Genomic DNA, 9,581 nt, shown 5'->3' with positions numbered 1-9,581 from the left:
TCAACTGCCATTAAAGTTGCTGAGGCACTCAGCATTTTGCAGAGTTGAGCTTTAAAACTCTATAGCAAGTAAATCCAGCACTTAGTCATTCTCTAGCAACTGAGCATGTCACCTTAGCAATTCAACTTCTTCATCTGGAAACCGAGGAACCAATTTGGATACCTGAAGCCCTAGCTGTAAACTCACAGTTCAACAGCAAGCTAATTTGTGTGGTATTATAGAGCTAGATACTACTTCCGCTTTTTCCCTGGAATTTCTATCGTCATAAAATCCTCAGCTAAAGTTACTTCTTGACCATTTAACGCTGATTCTGCTTGTCTCTTCAGTTCCGTGACATCAATATCTCCTTCTCCAATTTGACCAGCTGGTTTATACCTTTGACTGAAGTGAGTCAGAACCAGTTTCTTAACTTTACACAACTTTGCAAACTCAGCTGCCATTTTTGGAGTGCTATGACCATGCTCTTTGGCTTTGTCCACTTGGGCATCATCCAGTGTGGCTTCATGAACTAACAGATCTGCTTCGTAACACAGTTTCTTTGCTCCATCTCCAACCACACCTGAACAGTCACCTAAAATACAAATTTTTCTTCCAGGAATAGGCTCCTCCAAGACATCTGAAGGAGAAATGGTTACTCCATTTTCTAAGACAACCGTAACACCATTCTTCAGTTTCCCATATATAGGGCCTGGCTGAACTCCTAGAAAGTTAAGTCAAAAGTGTATGGTTAGTTTTAGTGTTTTGAAAATAAACGCTGCTCATATTTCAATGCAGTATCTGACAAATTTTACATTTAACCTATTCTTAAGGCATGGGTTTCTTACAAATTAAGTACTAGGGTGTGGCAAAGTGGGAATTTTCTTTAATATTTTTATGAATCCTATGCGCGCCTCAGTTTCTCTCTATCATTGCATTGCTACCCAGTGGGGGCAAAAGGGTTAAACATTGCTCTTGCACCAACACAGGAGACACAAACATGTATCACCTTGCTGTCTGGGTGGAATGAATAGTCATTAAGGAACTGGTTGAAACTGATCCAGATCAACAGAGAGAGTCCAGAGAGACAACAAGTAGTACCAAAGATTGAACAATCACTTCCTCTCAGCAGGGAAGCTGAGGAGGAACCCAAGCTCTGGCAGTGGGGCTCTGAACTCAGCATGGCCCTGTCTGGAGAAAAAAAGGACAGACGTGTCCATCGGGGAATAAAATGTGGACTTCTGGGTTTGGAGGAAGCTAGCTCACTACTGGGGAACTAACTAAGGAAATCAGAGAGAGAAATTGCCTATGCTGAAGGAAGAGACCTGTTCAAAAGCTGGTGGTGTAGTACCAATCCTGTAGATCCATGACTTACAAAAACTAATGTTTCACTTATTTCATACTCCAAGAAAACAAAATCTTTTAAGTTTAGTAAGAGGTTCTAACAACAGATTTTAAGTTGTGTATTTTGAAGCGAATACATTCCCCCAAATACACTCTATGGCCAGTTTTATGTTCTCTTTCTCATGTAAGCCCTTAATAAATGTGCTAGCAAGTGGAGCTTGGTTTTTACCCCTCTAATGAGCAAACCAGTATGCGTTTGTAGGGGGGAAAAAATAAATTCTAGAATATCTTCCCTTTTCTTGTGAAGAATAAAGTGGCCCATTTCAGAATGTATTACAGACAGATGCACACTGTTCTGATTCAGTAAGCTTCCTTGCAGGAGTTTTCAGAAGACGCTATAGCCATTAGTGAAGAATATCGTTTTGTTACAATTCCTGGAAATGTGAATCAGCTGTCAGCCTGAACACTGTGTATACTTGAATATCCATCACCTATTGATGGATCCATTTTCAACAGTTACATTGTAACACTCTTGCTTACACACTATCAGAATAGGTGCCTTAGAAATTCTAATAAAGCATTTGGCAGTTAATGTAAGCATATAAGAAATGTAGTTAAGTGTATTGTTCTATTATGACTTGAATATGCATCAATTATATCATAAGGACATTCACAAATAGATTTTAAGAAATAAAGTAATATCCACAAGTCATAAGAATTCAAGGAAAAAATAAATGAAGCTAGTTACCAAGGTCTTTTAGCTTCTGTGCATTGAGTTTACCAGTCCGCTGCTTCTCCTCCACTAAAAATCCAAAGGAAGGAATACGGTGAAATAATCGAAATGCTTTCATAACAAATTGCTGATTGTTGACCAGTGTGTAGGAGTTTTCTACAGGATCCAGATGAAGCGTTCTCCCTTGCACTTCTTTGGAAGAGACTTCATCTCTGTCAACGTAAGATAGTTCTTTAAATTCTTCTGCAGGGCACTGATCTGGTGTAGGTACCAGTTCATGAACCACATATGGAAAGAGAAGTTGTGAGTGGGAGAGTTCCAGAGTTCTCTGAATGAAGTTTCGTAGTCCTAATGGTCCATAGATATCAACAGGTTGCTTGCTTGTAGTAGAACTACTCTGAAGACTAATTGTGCACAGGAGACCAGGAAGACCAAAAAAATGGTCCCCATGAAGATGAGTTATGAATATCTTAGTAATTCTACCTATGATTGAAACAAAAAGACACCATAGTAAATGTGCTGAATGACAATTACACTCACAGCAGCAAAATTAGAGCTGGTTGAAAAATGCCAATTATTTCGTGGGAAATTTACAAAAAAAATCAGTTCCCAATTTTTTTAAAACCAAAACCAAACCAAGAAGTGTAGTTTTTTAATTGAATTCTTTTTCACTTTTTATTTTTTCAATGAAAATTTGAAAAGTCTGAACCAAAATTACATTTGTCATTGTTTTTGTTTGGGTTGACAAGCCATTTTTTGCCAAAAGTTCGTGTGGTTGAAAGTTAAGATCAAAGTCAATTTTTCTTAAAATGCATTAATATGGTGACCATTGCTGCATTAAAATGCAAACAAGTTCTGGATGGGAGCTGCATTTTATCATACCACATGAAGACTGTAGGCCAGTGAGAACCACTGGGTGAACTTCTGCCTTTGTTCTAGTTTCTAGTTCATTCCATACATGCAAAGAGGCCCTCCCACAAGCTGTATAGCGCAATTTACAACTAAGATTTCATGTACTCCACAGCAAGTTGGCAGTACATTCTGGCACAGGATTCTGGATTTTCTGCAGCATTTTAATTTCAATTAAGGAGGTTTAACCAGTTAAATATTCACAGTTTAATATCAAAAGTCACAATTAGATCATCTAGTCTGACCTTCTGTCTTATCCCAGTCACCCATGAATTTAGCCCAATGACTTGTGTTTGACTAATGCATCTGTTCCAGAAAGGTTTAGTCTTGATCTGAAGACTTCAGGAAATGAGGAATTCATCAATTCCCTTGGTGGTTTGTTCAAATGGTTAATCACTCTCACTGTTAATTTGTGCCTTCTTTCTAATTTGGCTTCAGTTTCCAGCCACTGGTTCTTGTGATACCTTTCTTTGCTAGATTAAACGGCCCTTTACTACCTGGTATTTTCTTCCTGTTGTGAAGGTACCTATAGACTAATCTTTTAGATAAACTACACAGCTCTTTAGATCTCACTGTAAGGCATTTTCTCCAGCCCTCAAATAATTTTTTGTGGCTTTTTTCTGCACCCCCTGCAATTCTTCAACTTTTTTTTTTTTTTATTAAAGTGTCAGTATCAGAACTAGACAATATTCCAGCATTGCTCTCACCAATGTCATATACAGAGCTTTTAAATAAATTGCATCCCTACTCCTACTCATTACTCCCATTTATACATGAAAGGACTGCATTAGCCCTTTTTCCACAGAATTGAACTAGGAACTTATGTTGCATTGCTTGTCTATTATGACCAATAACTCATTTTCAGAGTCACTGGCTTTCCAGGATACAGTCCCCCATTCTGCAGGTATGGCCTGCATTCCTAGATGTATAACTTCGCATTTGGCTGTAAAATGCATTTTGTCTGAATGGACCCAGTTTACCAAGCAATCCAAACTGCTCTCTCTGACTGCCCTGTCCTCATCATTGACCACTCTATTATAATTTGCAGATTCTCAGCAGTGATTTTATATATAACTTTCACGTCACTGATGAAAGCCTTGAATAGCATTGGGCCTAGCACTGATCCCTGTGGGACCCCACTAAAATACCCCCATTCGATGAGGATTCCCCATTGACAGCTGCTTTTTGAGATGTGTCAGTTAGGCAGTTCTTGAGCCACGTAGTCTGCCATGATCCGCTCAAGGTCATTCTTGGCAGTATCATTGGTGCCCACGTGGAGAATATACAATATCAATAGAGCACAAGTTAAGTGGATTAAGAACTGCCTAACTGACACATCTCAAAAAGCAGCTGTCAATGGGGAATCCTCATCGAATGGGGGTATTTTAGTGGGGTCCCACAGGGATCAGTGCTAGGCCCAATGCTATTCAAGGCTTTCATCAGTGACGTGAAAGTTATAAATAAAATCACTGCTGAGAATCTGCAAATTATAATAGAGTGGTCAATGATGAGGACAGGGCAGTCAGAGAGAGCAGTTTGGATTGCTTGGTAAACTGGGTCCATTCAGACAAAATGCATTTTACAGCCAAATGCGAAGTTATACATCTAGGAATGCAGGCCATACTCCTGTTCTTTTAACGGATACAGACTAACACGGCTGCTACTCTGAAACCTAGAAAAAGAGATGGGATCCACCTAACGAAGAGAGGGAAGAGCATCTTCGCAGGCAGGCTTGCTAACCTAGTGATGAGGGCTTTAAACTAGGTTTGCCGGGGGATGGTGACCTAAGCCAAGAGGTAAGTGGGGGAGTGGGATACCGGGAGGCAACACAAGAAGGAGGGTACAAGATGGGAAGCCTCCTGATTTATACTGAGAAAGTAGGGCAATCGGCTAGTTATCTTAGGTGCACGTACACGAACGCAAGAAGCCTGGGAAACAAGCAGGAAGAATTGGAAGTCCTGGCACAATCAAGGAACTATGATGTGATTGGAACAACAAAAACTGGAGCACTGTCATGGATGGGTATAAACTGTTCAAGAAGGACAGGTACGGGAGGAAAGGTGGAGGAGTTGCATTGTATGTAAGAGAGTGGTATGATTGCTCAGAGCTCCAGTTTGAAACTGGAGAAAAGCCTGTTGAGAGTCTTTGGGTTAAGTTTAGAGGCGAGAGCAACAAGGGTGATGTCGTGGTGGGCATGTGCTATAGACCACCGGATCAGAAGGATGAGGTAGACGAGGCTTTCTTCGGACAACAAACTGAAGTTTTCAGATCACAGGCCCTGGTTCTCATGGGGGACTTCAATCACCCTGACATCTGCTGGGAGAGCAATACAGCAGTGCACAGACAATCCAGGAAGTTTTTGGAGAGTGTTGGGGACAACTTCCTGGTACAAGTGCTGGAGGAACCGACTAGGGGCCGTGCTCCTCTTGACCTGCTGCTTACAAACAGGGAAGAATTGGCAGATGAAGTAAAAGTGGGTGGCAACCTAGGCAGCAGTGACCATGAGATGGTTGAGTTCAGGATCCTGAAAAAAGGAAGAAAGGAGTAGCAGCAAAATACAGACCCTGGACTTCAGAAAAGCAGACAGACTCCCTTAGGGAACTGATGGGCAGGATCCCCTGGGAGGCTAATATGAAGGGGCAAGGAGTCCAGGAGAGCTGGCTGTATTTTAAAGAAGCCTTATTGAGGGCTCAGGAACAAACTATCCCGAAGTGCAGAAAGAATAGCAAAGTATGGCAGGTGACAAGCTTGGCATAACAGTGAAATCTTCGGTGAGCTTAAACTCAAAAAGGAAGCTTACAAGAACTGAAAATTTGGGCAAATGACTAGGGAGGAGTATAAAAATGTTGCTAGAGCATGCAGGGGTGTAATCAGGAAGGCCAAGGCACCATTGGAGTTGCAGCTAGCAAGGGATGTGAAGGGTAACAAGAAGGATTTCTACAGGTATGTTAGCGACAAGGCAGCCAGGGAAAGTGTGGGACCCTTACTGAACGGAAGAGGCAACATAGAGACAGATGATGTGGAAAAAGCTGAAGTACTCAATGCTTTTTTTGCCTCGGTCTTCACAGACAAGGTCAGCTCCCAGACTGCTGCACTGGGCAGCATAGTCTGGGGAGGAGGTGAGTAACCCTCAGTGGTGAAAGAACAGGTTAAGGACTATTTAGAAAAGCTGGACGTGCACAAGTCCATGGGTCCAGATTTAATGCATCCAAGGATGCTGAGGGAGTTGGCTGATGTGATTGCAGAGCCATTGGCCATTATCCTGAAAATTCGTGGTGATCAGGGGAGGTCACGGACGATTGGAAAAAGGCAAATATAGTGCCCATATTTTAAAAAGGAGAATCCGGAGAACTACAGACCGGTCAGCCTCACTTCAGTCCCCGGCAAAATCATGGAGCAGGTCCTCAAGGAATCCATTTTGAAGCACTTGGAGGAGAGGAAGGTGATCAGGAACAGTCAACATGGATTCACCAAGGGCAAGTCATGCCTGACCAACCTGATTGCCTTCTATGATTAGATAACTGGCTCTGTGGATATGGGGACAGCAGTGGATGTGATATATCTTGATTTTAGCAAAGCTTTTGATATGGTCTCCCACAGTATTCCTGGCAGCAAGTTAAACAAGTATGGATTGGATGAATGGACAATAAGGTGGATAGAAAGATGGCTAGATCGTCAGGCTCAACAGGTAGTGATTAACAGCTCGATGTCTAGTTGGCAGCCGGTATCAAGTGGAGTGCCCCAGGGGTCAGTCCTGGGGCCGGTTTTGTTCAACATCTTTATTAATGATCTGGATGATGGGATTAATTGCACCCTCAGCAAGTTTGCAGATGATACTAAACTGGGAGGAGTGGTAGATATGCTGGAGGGTAGGGATAGCACACAGAGGGACCTAGACACATTAGAGGATTGGGCCAAAAGAAATCTGATGAGGTTCAACAAGGACAAGTGCAGAGTCCTGCTCTTAGGACAGAAGAATCCCTTGCACTGCTAGAGGCTGGGGACCGAGTGGCTAGGCAGCAGTTCTGCAGAAAAGGACCTAGGGGTTACAGTGGACAAGAAGCTGGATATGAGTCAACAGTGTGCCCTTGTTGCCAAGAAGGCTAATGGCATTTTGGGGTGTATAAGTAGGGGCATTGCCAGCAGATCGAGGGATGTGGTCATTCCCCTCTATTCGACATTGATGAGGCCTCATCTGGAGTACTGTGTCCAGTTTTGGGCCCCCCACTACAGAAGGGATGTGGATAAATTGGGGAGAGTCCAGTGGAGGGCAACGAAAATGATTAGGGGGCTGGGGCACATGACTTATGAGGAGAGGCTGAGGGAACTGGGGTTATTTAGTCTGCAGAAGAGAAGAGTGAGGGGGAATTTGATAGCAGCCTTCAATTACCTGAAGTGGGGGTTCCAAAGAGGATGGATCTAGTCTGTTCGCAGTGGTGGCAGATGACAGAACAAGAAGCAATGGTCTCAAGTTGCAGTGGGTGAGGTCTAGGTTGGATATTAGGAAACACTATTTCACCAGGAGGGTGCTGAAGCACTGGAATGAGTTACCTAGGGCGGTGGTGGAATCTCCATCCTTAGAGATTTTTAAGGCCCGGCTTGACAAAGCCTTGGCTGGGATGATTTAGTTGATGTTGGTCCTGCTTTGAGCAGTGGATTGGACTAGATGACCTCCTGAGGTCTCTTCCAACCCTAATATTCTATGATTACTACTTATTTTTAATGAGAAAGTACCATGGTATTAAGTCAAATGCCTAAGTATATTACATCTATGCAGTTACCTTTGTCAACCAAATTTGTAATTTCAAAGAATAAACTAAGATTATTTGAAAAGACCTAACTTCCATAAAACCATCCTGAATGGCATTAATTATATTCCCATCCTTAAACTCTTTATTAATTGAATCCTCTATCAATTTTTTGATTATTTTGCCTGGGATTGATAGCGGGCTAATCAACCTATAGTTATTCAGGTCACCCTACTTGTCCTTTTTGAATACTGGCACAACATGAGTACTTTTCAAGCCTTCTGTAATTGCCCCAGTATTCTAAGATTTATTAAAAATTAATGTCAGTAGGACATAGATCCTCAGCCAACTCTTTTAGGACTCTTAGGTGCAAGTTTTCCAGGCCTGCTGGTTTAAAAATGTTTATCCCTAATAGATAATGTCTATCATCCTCATTGGCTACCAATGGACTGGAAAGAACTTCATTTTTATGTGATAGGAATACCTCATCCTGCTTCTTTCCAAATATAGAACAGAAATATTTATTGAACACTTTTCTGCATCATCAATAATTTTACCATCCTCATCTAGTGATGAGCCCATACAACTGCTAAGATTTCTTTTGTTTTTACTTAAACAAACATGAAAACAAATAATGTACAATCAGCAGCACACTCAGTGTTTATTTGTTTTGATATTAAATTAAGTTCCATGCTATCCCCACATGCAGTTTTTGATATGCCATAGTTTTTGGTATGGACAACACAACTGCATTGTAAAAGTCACAAGGGAAAGGTGAATATTTTGGCAGCTAGGTAGAAAGCAGTTAGGGTTTTTGGAACTTGCACAGGTACTGGAAGTGTTTTGGGATAAGCAAATATAACAGCAAATATTTTTAAGTGATCAGTCATGAAATAATTAATGTTAACGTTGCTTTCTGAACACCCAATTAAAGTGAATGGGACCATTCACACGTCAAGCTATTGTTTCAAGCTGCCTGCAGACTCAGAATATGGCAATGCATAGGTTTAAATTTAGTTCATTTTTGGAAATTATAATCATTAAGGCTAGAAGCTTGTATTAGATTAAAGCTTTTGTTATGGAGAACAATTCTGCAACAAAGGGTGATAAAGGAGAATTCCATAGCAAGTTCAAGTGGTCCCACCTAAAATACAGTAAAGATGTTCACTCATATTTACAGAGGTCTTCAGACAATGCGAGCCTGACTAGAAAAGGTATTTCATTTGGACAGTATGAAGATTATTCTCTCTCAAGATAACAACTTTCAATTGCACTGACCTGCTTTAAGATGGCTTTTCATAAATTGTGTTTGAGTTCCCTCTCCACAATCAAATAGCCAGCATTCTCCTTCACTACGAATGACTAAAGCTGAAGCTCCTCTTGTTGGAGATGGATATGCTGAGCCTGTTCCCAGAAAAGTTATATCCATGGACATTATGCCCAAGTCAGTGTACAAATATATCACTGTAAATCTATTGCACGTGCTTATTCTGCAGAGGAAAAAAAAACAACAACAACTAGTTGTGGCTTTGCTTTAAATAAGGGGTGTCAAACTCATTCTACTACTCGGGTCAAATTACATTTTTAAATGTAGTCCGTGGACTGGGGTATAAATGTAGGACCGCCCTTTCCAATTCACAACGTATCTCACAGTGATGTTAATGAGGTTTGCACAAAGGTTAAGGGTAGAATATGGCTTTTATTCAGTAACAAACCTTATTGTCCCCTCCAATATCAATTGGAAGGATATTCTCATTGTCAGAAAGACAACACTACATTGGTTTATGCTCACTTTGCATTTGGAAGAGAAGACTCTCTTAGCAACAATGATGGCTAGAAATCTATTTGGGCCTGGTCTACGTTAGAAAGTT

At 41.2% G+C, this 9,581-nt stretch overlaps 1 protein-coding gene across 1 annotated transcript; it reads right to left on the bottom strand.

Annotated features, from left to right (window-relative positions):
• Positions 1–230: 230 nt before the first annotated feature.
• ELAC1 (elaC ribonuclease Z 1) lies at positions 231–9,145 on the bottom strand. Its single transcript, XM_065407003.1, has 3 exons — positions 8,989–9,145; positions 2,069–2,536; positions 231–700 (listed from the first exon to the last, which is right to left on the bottom strand). Exons 1-3 carry the CDS (start codon positions 9,143–9,145, stop codon positions 231–233), a joined length of 1,095 nt encoding a protein of 364 aa, XP_065263075.1.
• Between the last annotated feature and the right edge of the window lie 436 nt (positions 9,146–9,581).

The sequence above is a fragment of the Emys orbicularis genome, chromosome 6 (assembly GCF_028017835.1).
Source record: "Emys orbicularis isolate rEmyOrb1 chromosome 6, rEmyOrb1.hap1, whole genome shotgun sequence".
In the NCBI taxonomy this organism is placed as follows: Eukaryota; Metazoa; Chordata; order Testudines; family Emydidae; genus Emys; species Emys orbicularis.
Note: the sequence above shows the minus strand (reverse complement) of the source record. Positions and strands in the feature narration are given on the sequence as shown.

Bases quoted from the DNA above. Each gene is read 5' to 3' on its own strand.
- ELAC1 (XM_065407003.1), bottom strand. From the start codon at position 9,145: ATGTCCATGGATATAACTTTTCTGGGAACAGGCTCAGCATATCCATCT. The intron at 2,537-8,988 runs GTCAGTGCAATT...TTTCAATCATAG, and splicing joins GAAAAGCCATCTTAAAGCAG to GTAGAATTACTAAGATATTC. The intron at 701-2,068 runs GTAACTAGCTTC...TTAACTTTCTAG, and splicing joins ACAGAAGCTAAAAGACCTTG to GAGTTCAGCCAGGCCCTATA.